The sequence below is a fragment of the Salmo salar genome, chromosome ssa09, assembly GCF_905237065.1.
Source record: "Salmo salar chromosome ssa09, Ssal_v3.1, whole genome shotgun sequence".
NCBI lineage: Eukaryota > Metazoa > Chordata > Actinopteri > Salmoniformes > Salmonidae > Salmo > Salmo salar.
Genome location: NC_059450.1, coordinates 11,726,441 through 11,740,579, shown reverse-complemented (window position 1 = coordinate 11,740,579; position 14,139 = coordinate 11,726,441). Strand labels below are relative to the sequence as shown.

The window sequence follows — 14,139 nt, the reverse complement described above, 5'->3', positions numbered from 1 at the left end:
GATGACTACCTGACTGACAAACCTGGTTTCACAGCATTTCATATTATTCTGTGCCTAAATCCGAGATGCTCCATTTAGTATGATATGTTACGTTTCGTATGGTATGCATTCGTTTGTGGATATCCATCATCCATTTCGTATGATATGTTACTAATTGCAATTCATACAATATGTAACAAATTTGCAAAACGTATGATATGTTACGATTTCCAATTTGTTGTTGCTAATGTTAGCCAGCTAATGTAAGCTTGCTGGCTAATGTTAGCTAGGCTAGGGGTTAGATTAGGAGTTAGGCTAAAGGGTTAAGGTTAGGGTTAGCTAAAAGGGTTACGGTTGGGGTTAGCTAACATGCAAAGTAGATAAAAAGTAGTAAGTAGTTGCTAATTACCTAAAATAGAAAAGTTGTCCATGACGAGATTTGAACATGCAACCTTTGGGTTGCAAGACATTTGCATTATACACCCACCCATCCACCCTGACCAACCACTCTCCTGTAATTTTTGCATTAAGTAACCTTCTGTCTTATGTAACCATTCCAAACCTAACAGATCATACTTATTTGAGTGTCCAGGATTTACATGTACTATGTTATGTCTAGTCTATGAGACCAGGCTGAAATGATTGACTGTGTTGTCTGTATCCGGCGTGGTCAAATCTGCAGCGCTCTGCTAAGGTGCCGGAGCTGACAGGGAGCTCTAACTAGCAGAACACATGGGGAGGTGGGAGAACCAGAGAGACTTCCTCCCACACCAACCTGCCTGAGCCGACTGTATGATTTCACCCAATTATGCTGAATTTGCGTGACGACTGAAACTTTTTTTCCCCCGCTGCTGTATGTTCGCTATCTTCATTGCTGAGAAGCAACTAATATCCATGGGCTTGGTGTAGCGTGTGTCCGTAGCAAGGAGCTTGGGTAGCCAGGCAAACGCTGAACACCATGGAGAATAGATTAGATTAAGATTGGAGTAAAATACCTCACACTTTACACTGATTGGGACTCTAATGGAGGACGAGATGAGGACAGGGATCTGACATTGGTTTCGTCTCGTGATCATAAATGGTAGAGTGGACTGGATGTCTTTCAAATCAGACATGCCATTTTTAAATAAAACTAATTTGACATAGTTCAAAACTCCTTCCCTGCATTTGCATAAGAATCGACCCTGTTGAGTCTTGTTCCCGTCCGCGTGTCATGGTGAATCTCCAAAGGCGCGCCATTCGTGCGTATTTGGTGACCTTTAGTTTGGCCACACTGACCAAACTAAACGTCACCAATTACGCACGAATGGCGCGCCTTTGGAGATTCACCAGCGCTGTAGATTCTGAGACTGAAACTAAGTAAATAAATCCACAAATCAAACACTGATCGGAAGCCCCGTGGTGAGGATGTGTTACCATAACAAAGGACTGGGCTAGTGTTGAGGCTCTAATGATATAGGAAATTGGTGTCACAACCACACCTGTAATGATTTCAGTTTGACTGTGTTTTTGTTTATTCACACTCCCTCGCTCTCCCTCAAAAAACAAACCCATAGACAACAGATGAACCAATGAAGTGACACTGTGTAAAGGATTTGTGGAAGAAAAATACATTTATTAATATACTTTGAAAATGTGCAATTAATTCATATTTTTAATCTTGTCATATGACGAGTATAAATGCATTCATGGGCAACATAAATTAGGCTACGTATTTACATTTAAGTGCTCAAAAAACAAGTGATCGGCTAATATAACCCTTGTCTTAAATATTCACACCAATAAGATATCTCCTTTTTAGCCTATAGTTATTTAAGTTTGAAGAAAAAAAATACAGTGCGTCACGAGTCGCACTCGCATCTTTCAGTCTCTCTGGATTGCGCCCATTCCTCATTCTCAAACAGATACATTGTCCATTGTACATCTGCACTTCTCCACTATCATGTTGGGAAACTCGGCCACTTCAATCTCAGTGTAGTCTCCTTTTTTCACCAGGTACATTATAGGTAGCGGCGCGTTCTCCGTAGCCGCGCACCGCCGTTCTCCGTAGCCATAACGACGCTTTGGCTGCTTGCACCCTCCTGCGCATCGGAAGGACTGGTAGCCCGCGGGTTCGATGACCCAGTACTGAGTCCAAGTTAGCTCCCGGAAGTTGATGAAGTAGTCTTCTCTACAGCATATGCCGTTCGGCTTGCTGGACTGGCAGTCACCACGGGAACTGGACGGAGAGAAATGGTCAGGTTATTACACGTTTGACACACCTATAGAGGATTCTCAAAAAGTATGTATAAGCAAATGTCATACTGTGACATAGCAGCCAGGTCCATATGTGTTTAGCCTATATGCTTAAAATGTGTCCACTGTTCAACCAAGGTTCTGAACATTGCCATTAGTCTAGCTATTAAATGTCACCTACCCATATTCCTCCAGGTTCAAGGTGTAAAAAAGAAGCTCAGGCTTTCCCGTGCTCTGGTCAGAGGGGTCCTGCGCGGTAAAGCGTACACTCTTGGCCATCTCGGCGGCGTAGCTTCCCGGTCTCTCCCCCTCGACCCGCAGCTCCAGGCGCAGCGGCGCCTCGCGACGTCCCTTCGACCAGTAGTGTACGGCCTGCGTCACATCAAAACCCTTCCACCCGGTCTCGTAGATTGGCACCAACCTATTGAAAAGGATCAACCGTACAAATGAATCACAATAGTACTGTAATTAACTAGCATGCTAATTAATTCGTATTAGGCTAATTAAAAGTAGGCTGTGCGGTAACGGTGCTGACCTTGAGTCTACCAGTGAGGAGCGGTTGGCGCCGTTCTCTAGAACTTCCACCCAGTAGACGCTGACCCGTGCGTTGTTGTCCTGCTTTTGACTCTTTCTCCCGGCCAGGTGCAGTTTATGAGGGGCGTTCTGGTAGAGTCTGAGCTCCGCCATGGTCACCTCGCTGTTGGCCGGGACCCTGGCCTCCATGTCGAAAACCAACCGCTCTCTGGTGGCGTCAGAGTAAAGAATCTCCCCCGATATATCTGTTATGTAGAATATAACAGGACAGCATGTGGACAATTGGACAGCAGTGCGTAATTTGGAATCCAAAGAGAACCAAACTGAGAATTACACATTGGTATTAACAATAGTATAGCTAATGGTAAATAAAATATAATAATGGAAAATAAAATTGAAAATCAGTCAGTCTTTGAAACTGTCATATTCTCAGTCTTAGAAACTGTCATCGTTGCCATTGCTGTTTACCTGCGTTCCCGGATATCCCCCTGAGGATTCCTGCTAGGCTGGGCAGAGAGCGGCGTCTCCTCTCGTGGTGCAGCTTCAGCAGGGTCAGATACGTGTTTCTGATGTGGCTAGGAACGACCAGGTTCTCCAAGTCCCTTTTATGGATCCGTGGAAGTTCCTTCAGTCCAAGCCTCTGAAGCATAGCCTCTTTCAGGTTCTCCTGATTGAAGCTGTGCGTTAGAGACAGTATCGCACAGGCGCACAGCAGCCAAATTGGGAAATATGCCATATCTGAAAGAGTTGAGAGTTAAACCCTGTTGCGATGGAGGACAAGGTCTGACCACCTTTATATATATAGTAGCCCCGCTGTGACGGACGTGTACAAAGGGGTAGGGACCAACACCAAAGACAGTGGACGCGCGGGAGAGCTTCAAAGTCACGCCCTATTTAAGGACTAATAGCCTCTGCCTGATACCTGGTCTCAACCCCCACCTCCACCCACTCACCTATCACACCCATCATCACCACATCGACCAGTAAAGATGGGACTCGCACATGAAAGAAAAACACACGTTACGTTTTTAATGACCCTATTTTCATCTGAAACATGGGTGGATTAGACACCAATAGATTAGCAGATAGAGGAGTGCTTTATACCGGTAATTAATGACGTGATAATCTCTCTCTGATGGACATCTAAGCGGTTTCACCCTCAGTGTCATTCAGTCCAAACATCGTTGATAGGCTTCCAGTAGGCTATGTCAATTCATGAATTGTTTAATACAAAATCCAAACCGTTTGAGCCTAAACTTTGCATTATTTATCAAATAGAACGTCCTATGTGAGCGTTACAATTAAATAAGCAACCAATTCATGTTTGAAGTTTTGAACAAATGTAATTTTTGCTGCTCTATTCCCAACTTCAATGTGGTGAATAAAAAAATGGTTGGCTTGACAATGACAGCAATGGAATTGTCAAGAGCACAAACAGATCTGGGACCAGGCTACTACTCCCCCCTCATCAGGAAACAACTGAAATCTAAGACATGGATTTGTCTGAATCTTTCATCTCTTTTGTTGAATATGTTGGTTTAGTGTTGTCCGTCTACTACATCTATTAAAATGAGGACCCAGCAGGCCTGCCCAGCCAAAAAGAGGCCGCTAATAACATGATGATTAACACACACAGCACAGGGAGCACATATATATTTAGCTGTCTGACTACTGTTGATCTGGCATCACGTTTTGTGTGTGTGTGTATGTGTCTGTCCTCTGCCTGTCAGCTGTTGATCTGTCAATCAGCCATTCCTGTGTGTTGTCTGCGTGTATGCTGTCTGGGGGCACACTGTCTGTCATCCCAAGACCACCTGCCACACTCCAGTCCCAATACACACTCACGACTGGGACTCTATGGAGGAACCAGTTGCCTCAGCCACTATAGTGTTTGTGTGTGTATGTGACAGAAAAAGACACATAATCAGGTCCATGTGAAGAGCCCTTTACAATCCACATCCCAGAGCAGAGCACACACTGGATTACTCATCTGTCCCCTGTGGGAGCTCGGCTCCCAATACACACCAGTCTGTTTGACCTGACACACACATACACAGGGGGACCACCATAGACTCAGGCAGAGAAGGATAGACATACCTCCACCCACTAATAATGTTATACACATACTTGACAAACTTAATTACACTAATATGATAATCTGTCCATGGGGTGCCATTCTAAAGCTACACATGGGGTTGAGGGGCCAGTTGTTAATGAGTGAGAGGAAACTGTCTGTCTGTCTGTCAGTGATGTCCATCTATGTATGCCTTTTGATCAAGCAAGACTAGTGCTCCAATTAGAACAATATTAGATCATGAAAACTAGATCATCATCCCAGATCTAATATAAAAGTAGCCCTACAAAGTTAGAGACACATCTGGCGCCCATTGTGCCAAGACAAAATGCCTGTATTATTGCTCTGGGTATGCCTAACCTAAATGTAAAACCTTGCATTATTTTTTACTTCATTAGATAGTGCCATTTGTAAGGGGTGACGCCAGGGGTGTCATGCCCACAGGGGGCACGTTCCCCCTCAGATTTGTCAATTTTTTTATTATTTTTTCCTCTGTAATACTACTAGTCACTTAGCAATTTTATGACGTTGGCTTTAGCTTGCCCAGATAGGTTCCTAATCTCCCAACCTCATAACTAGCTACCAAGAAGCCATTTCAGGCTATCAATCTAGTTAGAGTAGGTAGCTTGTCTAACTATTTGAGAAAAGCAAGCAATAACTAAATGTACTGAATAAGACTCACATTCCTTTTAATCTTTAACCCAGATTTTAGCAGAGATGCAGAGCAGCATATTTAGTTTCTTCTTTAACAGACAACTCAAGATGTATGCTTAGATATACAGAAAAATCCAAATATTTTTTACATAGCATAAATATTTTGGCTTTAGATCGCAGGAAAATGCTGTTCTCACATTTACGTACAGAGGGAAATGTTCCCCCCGGTAGACCAACCCCCAGCCATCCACACACACTTTGTGCCCCCTCAGATTTGTGGGGTATATGACGCCCCTGGGTGATGCTGATCCCATGTTCACACATTCTACCGACCAGCAAGCTTTGATTTTGCGAGAACAGTTGGCATTGACAATACACAACATCGATAAGGGGTTGGAGACGGGTTGTGAGAGGGACGAGTCGCCCCTCCTACCCTGACTGTTGACAGAAGCTCTTCGGGTGAAAGTAAACAGACATCTTGATCCACTTAATCAGAAATCAGCAAGTCTTCCCCAATCAACAGGTTTTAATGAAGGACTATAGATTAGCATTACAAAATAGGACAACAGAAACGAAGACTGCAGCTATTAATGTGCTGTTAGTGTTGTAATGGTGATCATTTTCTGTAATCAAAGTTATAGCAGGCCTACATGTGTTGTGATAAAGGTATTGTAGCCTTAGCTGATCAAAATGTTTGTGTTTATAATGAGTTCTAAGTGGATTAAGAAAAAGATATGAAGCATAAATCAATATCCTATTAAAGAAATTAAATTAAACCTTTTTAGATAAGAAGCCTAATTTAAAATGACTTAAATCTGGTAAAATATGTAATTATTCTTATCGCAATAACTTTTCCATAGGCTTGTCAGTGACGCCTCAAACCAAGTGTAAATTATTCTACAAATGTCTGGCCTACTTTTACAACCTTTGATTTCCACCAAAAACCTTGTGTGAATTTATTAAAATTACTTAAATCTTGTGAAATATGTTATTTTATTGTTATCGCAATACCCTTTCTAATTGATTGTCAGAGAGACCACAAACCAAGTGTAAATTATTCAAACATTTCTGGCCTACTTTTACATCGTTAGACTTCCTTTAATTTCAACAAAAAACCTTGTGTGAATTTATTACAATTCCTTAGATCTTGTAAAAACATTATTCATTTGCAGGTAGAAATGTGTTCAATATCCACTGAAATAGCTAGCACATTTACTAGATAGACAGTAGTTGCCTTGGTAAGGCCAGGAAAACAAACTCTCACTCAACGTCAACAAAACAAAGGAGATACTTCAGGAAACAGCAGAGGGCGCACCCCCTTATCCACATCAACGGGACAGCAGTGGAGAAGGTGGAACGTTTTAAGTTCCTCGGCGTACACATCACTGACAAACTGAAATGGTCCACCCACATAGACAGTGTGGTGAAGAAGGCGCAGCAGCGCCTCTTCAACCTCAGGAGGCTGAAGAAATTTGGCTTGTCACCTAAAACCCTCACAAACTTTTACAGATGCACAATTGAGACCATCCTGTTGGGCTGTATCACCGCCTAGTATGGCAACTGCACCGCCCACAACTGCAGGGCTCTCCAGAGGGTGGTGCGGTCTGCACAACGCATCACCGGGGGGCAAACTACCTGCCCTCCAGGACACCTACAGCACCCGATGTCACAGGAAGGACAACCACCCGAGCCACTGTCGTTTATCCTGCTACCATCCAGAAGGCGAGGTCAGTACAGGTGCATCAAAGCTGGGACCGAGAGACTAAAAAATAGCTTCTATCTTAAGGCCATCAGACTGTTAAACAGCCATCACTAACACAGAGAGGCTGCTGCCTACATACAGACTTGGAATCATTGGCCACTCTAACAAATGGATCACTAGTCACTTTATTAATGGCACTTTAATAATGATGCTTACATATCTTGCATTATTCATCCCATATGTATATACTGTATCTTATATCATCTATTGCATCTTACCTATGCCGCTCGGTCATTGCTCATCCATATATTTATATGAACATATTCTTATTCCATCCCTTTACTTCGATTTGTGTGTATTAGGTAGTTGTTGTGGAATTGTTTGATTACTTGTTCGATATTGCAGTACTGTCGGAACTAAAGCGCAAGCATTTCGCTACACTCGCAATAACATTTGCTAACCATGTGTATATGACCAATAAAATTTGATTTGATTTTGATTTGATTTAATTAGGAATTAGAATACTAGAATGGTCATTAACCTTCTTATGATGGGACCCTTGTGATGGGATAAAGGTCAGACATTTTGGTCAGGGAGTTGCTTAACCATGGTTTGCCAATGCTGTGATAAGATATAAATAAAATAACGAATTTCAAGAATATATCTGCACTGTATGCTAGCCAGACAGTTTGAGGAAAAATTCCATAAATTGTTCAAATTAACTGACGCCAACCTTCCATTGACACAATGCAGTCAATCCACAGCCATACACTGGCTGAAATCAGTTGATGATATGAGTTACAAAAGTTGTAAATGTAACAAGTACTGATATTGTATCAATCAATCCAATTTACTTATAAAGCCCTTTTTACATCCGCTGATGTCACAAAGTGCTATACAGAAACTCAGCCTAGAACCCCAAACAGCAAGCAATGCAGATGTAGAAGCACGGTGGCTAGGAAAAACTCCCTAGAAAGGCAAGAACCTAGGAAGAAACCTAGAGAGGAACCAGGCTCTGAGGGGTGGCCATTCCTCTTCTGACTGTGTCGGGTGGAGATTATAACAGAACATGACCAAGATGTTCAAACGTTCATAGATGACCAGCAGGGTTAGATAATAATAATCACAGTGGTTGTAGAGGGTGCAACAGGTCAGCACCTCAGGAGTAAATGTCAGTTGGCTTTTCATAGCCGATCATTCAGAGTTAGAGACAGCAGGTGCGGTAGAGAGAGAGAGAGAAAAACAGTAGGTCTGGGACAAAGTAGCACTTCCGGTGAACAGGTCAGGTTTCCATAGCCAATGGTTGAAACAGCAGCACAACCAGGTGGACTGGGGACAGCAAGGAGTCATCAGGCCAGGTAGTCCTTGAGGCATGGTCCTAGGGCTCAGGTCCTCTGAGAGAAGAGAGAGAGAGAAATAGAAAGAAAGAGAGAGAGAGAATTAGAAGGAGCATACTTAAATTCACACAGGACACTGGATAAGACAGGAGAAATACTCCAGATATAACAGACTGACCCTAGCCGTCCGACACAAACCATTGCAGCATAATTACTGGAGGCTGAGACAGGATCATAGCACTCACTGCTTTCCAAGAAAACTAAAATGTTGATATTTATGGTCTGTTTACGTATATTTTAGAGGCTATTTACAGTATACAGAAAATGTGTATAAACCTTTATAAACTATATTTATAATTTTATGTTAACAATAATTCTATTACACAATTTCTGATATACTGTGTATAGTAAACATAAAAACAGCAACATTCACACATGACAGATATGTATGTATGTATGTATGTATGTATGTATGTATGTATGTATGTATGTATGTATGTATGTATGTATGTATGTATGTATGTATGTATGTATTTATGTATGTATGTATGTATATACACACTACCGTTCAAAAGTTTGGGGTCACTGAGAAATGTCCTTGTTTTTGAAAGAAAAGCAACAGTTTTTGTCCATTAAAATAACATCAAATTGATCAGAAATACAGTGTAGACATTGTTAATGTTGTAAATTACTATTGTAGCTGGAAACGGCAGATTTTTTTTAATGGAATATCTACATAGGCGTACAGAGGCCCATTATCAGCAACCATCAATCCTGTGTTCCAATGGCACGTTGTGTTAGCTAATCCAAGTTTGGCATTTTAAAAGGCTAATTGATCATTAGAAAACCCCTTTGCAATTATGTTAGCACAGCTGAAAACTGTTGTCCTTATTAAAGAAGCAATAAAACTGGCCTTAAGACTAGTTGAGTATCTGGAGCATCAGCATTTGTGGGTTCGATACAGGCTCAAAATGACCAGAAACAAAGCACTTTCTTCTGAAACTCGTCAGTCTATTCTTGTTCTGAGAAATGAAGGCTATTCCATGCGAGAAATTGCCAAGAAACTGAATATCTCGTATAACGCTGTGTACTACTCCCTTCACAGAACAGCGCAAACTGGCTCTAACCAGAATAGAAAGAGGAGTGGTAGGCCCTGGTGCACAACTGAGCAAGATGACAAGTACATTAGAGTGTCTAGTTTGAGAAACAGATGCCTCACAAGTCCTCAACCCGCAAAACACCAGTCTAAACGTCAGCAGTGAAGAGGCGACTCCGGGATGCTGGCCTTCTAGGCAGAGTTGCAAAGAAAAAGCCATATCTCAGACTGGCCAATAAAAAGAAAAGATTAAGATGGGCAAAAGAACACAGACACTGGACAGAGGAAGATTGGAAAAAAGTGTTATGGACAGACTAATCTAAGTTTGAGGAGTTCGGATCACAAAGAAGAACAATTGTGAGACGCAGAAAAAATGTTAAGATGCTGGAGGAGTGCTTGATGCCATCTGTCAAGCATGGTGGAGGCAATGTGATGGTCTGGGGGTGCTTTGGTGCTGGTAAAGTGGGAGATTTGTACAGGGTAAAAGGAATCTTGAAGAAGGAAGGCTATCACTCCATTTTGCAACGCCATGCCATTCCCTGTGGACTGCGCTTAATTGGAGCCAATTTCCTCCTACAACAGGACAATGACCCAAAGCACAGCTCCAAACTAAGAATGTTCCAAGATGGCGTAGCAGTGCAGACGTTGTTTGTCGTTCTCTCATGTAAATTTTGTATTTTTCGTCTTTTTTGTATATATATTTCAATATATTTTCAATCTATTTTCCATTTTTAAATTAAATATACCTTCCGGCAACCCGCCTCACCCAATGTGATAAGGTGTGTCTATATTGGCTAATGCCCTTGTCCCGAAGCTAGCACCAGTTAGCCGCGAGCCAGGAACATCTCCTGGCTAGCAAACGAAATTACTCCAGCTTCAATACAATACCTCTTTTGACAACTGGCCTAGACCCTCTGTCGACACGGAGCCCCGCCGTTCCATCACGACTGGTCTGCCGACGTAATTCCATCCGTTGTGCCCTCAACCGTCCTTTGCCGGACGTCGGAGCAGACCCTTCTACTTGCCCCGGCCTGCTAACGTTTTTTTTTAACGCCATGTCTCCCACTTGCTAGCCTACTAACGACTACCTAGCAGCTTCCCTGTTTCATCTATTGCTGTTCACTGGACCCTATGATCACTTGGCTACATAGCTGATGCCTGCTGGACTGTTCATTAATCACGGTACTCCATTTTGTTTATTTTGTTTATCTGTCGGCCCCAGCCTCGAACTCAGGCCCTGTGTGTAGTTAACTGACCTTCTCTGCCCATTCATCGCCATTTTACCTGTTGTTGTTGTCTTAGCTGATTAGCTGTTGTTGTCTTACCCGTTGTCTTAGCTAGCTCTCCCAATCAACACCTGTGATTGCTTTATGCCTCGCTTTATGTCTCTCTCTAATGTCAACATGCCTTGTATACTGTTGTTTGGGATAGTTATCATTGTTTTAGTTCACTGCGGAGCCCCTAGTCCCACTCAACATGCCTCAGATACCTCTTTTGTCCCACCTCCCACACATGCGGTGACCTCACCCAGCATAACTAGTGCGTCTAGAGATGCAACCTCTCTTATCGTCACTCAATGCCTAGGTTTACCTCCACTGTACCCGGACCCTACCATACCCCTGTCTGTACATTATGCCCTGAATCTATCCTACCATGCCCAGAAATCTGCTTCTTTTATTTTCTGTTCCCAATGCACTAGACGACCAGTTTTGATAGCCTTTAGCCGTACCCTCATCCTACTCCTCCTCTGTTCCTCGGGTGATGTGGAGGTTAACCCAGGCCCTGCGTGTCCCCAGGCGCTCTCATTTGTTGACTTCTGTAACCGTAAAAGTCTTGGTTTCATGCATGTTTAACATCAGAAGCCTCCTCCCTAAGTTTGTTTTACTCACTGCTTTAGCACACTCCACCAACCCTGATGTCCTTGCCATGTCTGAATCCTGGCTTAGGAAGGCCACCAAAAACGATGAGATTTCCATCCCCAACTACTACATTTTCCGTCAAGATAGAACTGCCAAAGGGGAAGGAGTTGCAATCTACTGCAGAGATAGCCTGCAAAGTTCTGTCATACTTTCCAGGTCTATGCCCAACCAGTTCGAGCTTCTAATTTTAAAAATGTATCTCTCCAGAAATAAGTCTCTCATTGTTGCCGCCTGTTATAGACCCCCCTCTGCTCCCAGCTGTGCCCTGAACACCATATGTGAATTGATTGACCCCCATCTCTATTCAGAGTTCGTTCTGTTAGGTGACTTAAACTGGGATATGCTTAACACCGCAGCAGTCCTACAATCTAAGCTAGATGCCCTCAATCTCATAAAAATTATCAAGGAACCCACCAGGTACAACCCCAAATCCGTAAACACGGGCACCCTCATAGATATTATCCTGACCAACTTGCCCTCCAAATACACCTCTGCTGTTTTCAATCAGGATCTCAGCGATCACTGCCTCATTGCCTGCATCCGCTATGGGTCTGTGGCCAAACGAGCTTCAATGCCATACAACACTCCTTCCATGGCCTCCAACTGCTCTTAAATACTAGTAAAACTAAATGCATGCTTTTCAACCGATCACTGCCTGCACCCGCCCGCTCGACTAGCATCATTACTCTGGACGGTTCTGACTTAGAATATGTGGACAACTACAAATACCTAGGTGTCTGGCTAGACTGTAAACTCTCCTTCTAGACATATTAAACATCTCCAATCCAAAATTAAATCTAGAATCAGCTTCCTATTTCGCAACAAAGCCTCCTTCACTCACACTGCCAAACATACCCTCGTAAAACTGACTATCCTACCGATCCTTGACTTTGGCGATGTCATTTACAAAATAGCCTCCAACACTCTACTCAGCAAACTGGATGCAGTCTATCACAGTGCCATCCGTTTTGTCACCAAAGCCCCATATACCACCCACCACTGCGACCTGTATGCTCTCGTCAGCTGGCTCTTGCTACATATTTGTCGCCAGACCCACTGGCTCCAGGTCATCTGTAAGTCTTTGCTAGGTAAAGCTCCGCCTTATCTCAGCTCACTGGTCATATACCTGCTGGCGCTCCAGCAGGTATATCTCGCTGGTCATCCCCAAAGTCAACACCTCTTTGGCCGTCTTTCTTCCCTGTTCTCTGCTGCCAATGACTGGAAGGAATTGCAAAAATCGCTGAAGTTGGAGACTTATCTCCCTCACTAACTTTAGGCAGCAGCTATCTGAGCAGCTTACCGATCGCTGCAGCTGTACGTAGCCCATCTGTAAATATCCCATCCAATCTACCGACCTCATCCCCATATTGTTTTTATTTACTTTTTTGCTCTTTTGCACACCAGTATTTCAACTTGCACATCATCATCTGCACATTTATCACTCCAGTGTTCATTTGCTAAATTGTAATTACTTCGCTACTATGGCCTATTTATTGCCTTACCTCCTCACGCCATTTTCACACACTGTATATAGACTTTTTCTATTGTGTTATTGACTGTACGTTTGTTTATTCCATGTGTAACTCTGTGTTGTTGTTTGTGTCACACTGCTTTGCTTTATCTTGGCCAGGTCACAGTTGTAAATGAGAACTTGTTCTCAACTGGCCTACCTGGTTAAATAAAAGTGAAATAAAAAAATGTAATAAAAAATGCAAGAACTATTTAGGGAAGAAGCAGTTAGCTGGTATTCTGTATATAATGGAGTGGCCAGCACAGTCACCGGATCTCAACCCTATTGAGCTGTTGTGGGAGCAGCTTGACCGTAAGAAGTGCCCATCAAGCCGATCCAATTTGTGGGAGGTGCTTTAGGAAGCATGGGGTGAAATGTCTTAAGATTACCTCAACAAATTGACAACCAGAATGCCAAAGGTCTGCAAGGCTGTAATAGCTGCAAATGGAGGATTCTTTGACAAAAGCAAAGTTTGAAGGACACAATTATTATTTCAATTAAAAATCATAATTTATAACTTTGTCAATGTCTTCACTATATTTCTTATTAATTTTGCAACTCATTTTTGTATGTTTTTATAGAAAACAAGGACATTTCTAAGTGACCTCAAACTTTTGAAGGTTAGTGTGTGTGTGTGTGTGTGTGTGTGTGTGTGTGTGTGTATATATATATATAAATAAAAATAATAAACAAGAACCTTTATCATTTTTTTTCTACAAAATATAGAAATGTGCCTTTTTCACATATGTAGGCCCTGGAATTGTGCTGGAGATAATGAAAATTAGTTTGAAAAGTGGTGGAATTGTCCTAAAATAGATCTTACTGTTCACTGTCAGGGTTGAAAGGATGAGTGGTGGCTTACCTCCATTGTGCATGTGACTGCCTGCCCTCTCCTTTACCCAGGCTGACACAACCACTGCCAAACCATACATTAAACAGGCTCCCCTCAGCTACCGTGGCTGCTACCGTGGGGTCTCTCTCTTTCAGACCAGGACCAGAACCACACACACACAGTCTTGTATAACTAACTCACAATTCAGTCACATTCAAAATCCTATTCTCCCTAACCTTAACCCAAAAACCTAACATTAACCCTAAA

The 14,139-nt window shown here is 42.6% G+C and overlaps 1 protein-coding gene across 1 annotated transcript; it reads right to left on the bottom strand.

Moving 5' to 3' along the window:
• Positions 1–1,573: 1,573 nt before the first annotated feature.
• Positions 1,574–3,524, bottom strand: LOC106610717 (left-right determination factor 2). Its single transcript, XM_014210223.2, has 4 exons — positions 3,217–3,524; positions 2,750–2,993; positions 2,396–2,635; positions 1,574–2,197 (listed from the first exon to the last, which is right to left on the bottom strand). Exons 1-4 carry the CDS (start codon positions 3,482–3,484, stop codon positions 1,876–1,878), a joined length of 1,074 nt encoding a protein of 357 aa, XP_014065698.1. The 5' UTR covers positions 3,485–3,524; the 3' UTR covers positions 1,574–1,875.
• Positions 3,525–14,139: the final 10,615 nt, after the last annotated feature.

Excerpts from the sequence above, each read along its gene's own strand:
- LOC106610717 (XM_014210223.2), bottom strand. The coding sequence starts at position 3,484 with ATGGCATATTTCCCAATTTGGCTGCTGTGCGCCTGTGCGATACTGTCT. Across the intron at positions 2,994-3,216 it reads GGGGATATCCGGGAACGCAG|ATATATCGGGGGAGATTCTT; the intron begins GTAAACAGCAAT and ends TCTACATAACAG. Across the intron at positions 2,198-2,395 it reads TTGAACCTGGAGGAATATGG|TTCCCGTGGTGACTGCCAGT; the intron begins GTAGGTGACATT and ends CTCTCCGTCCAG.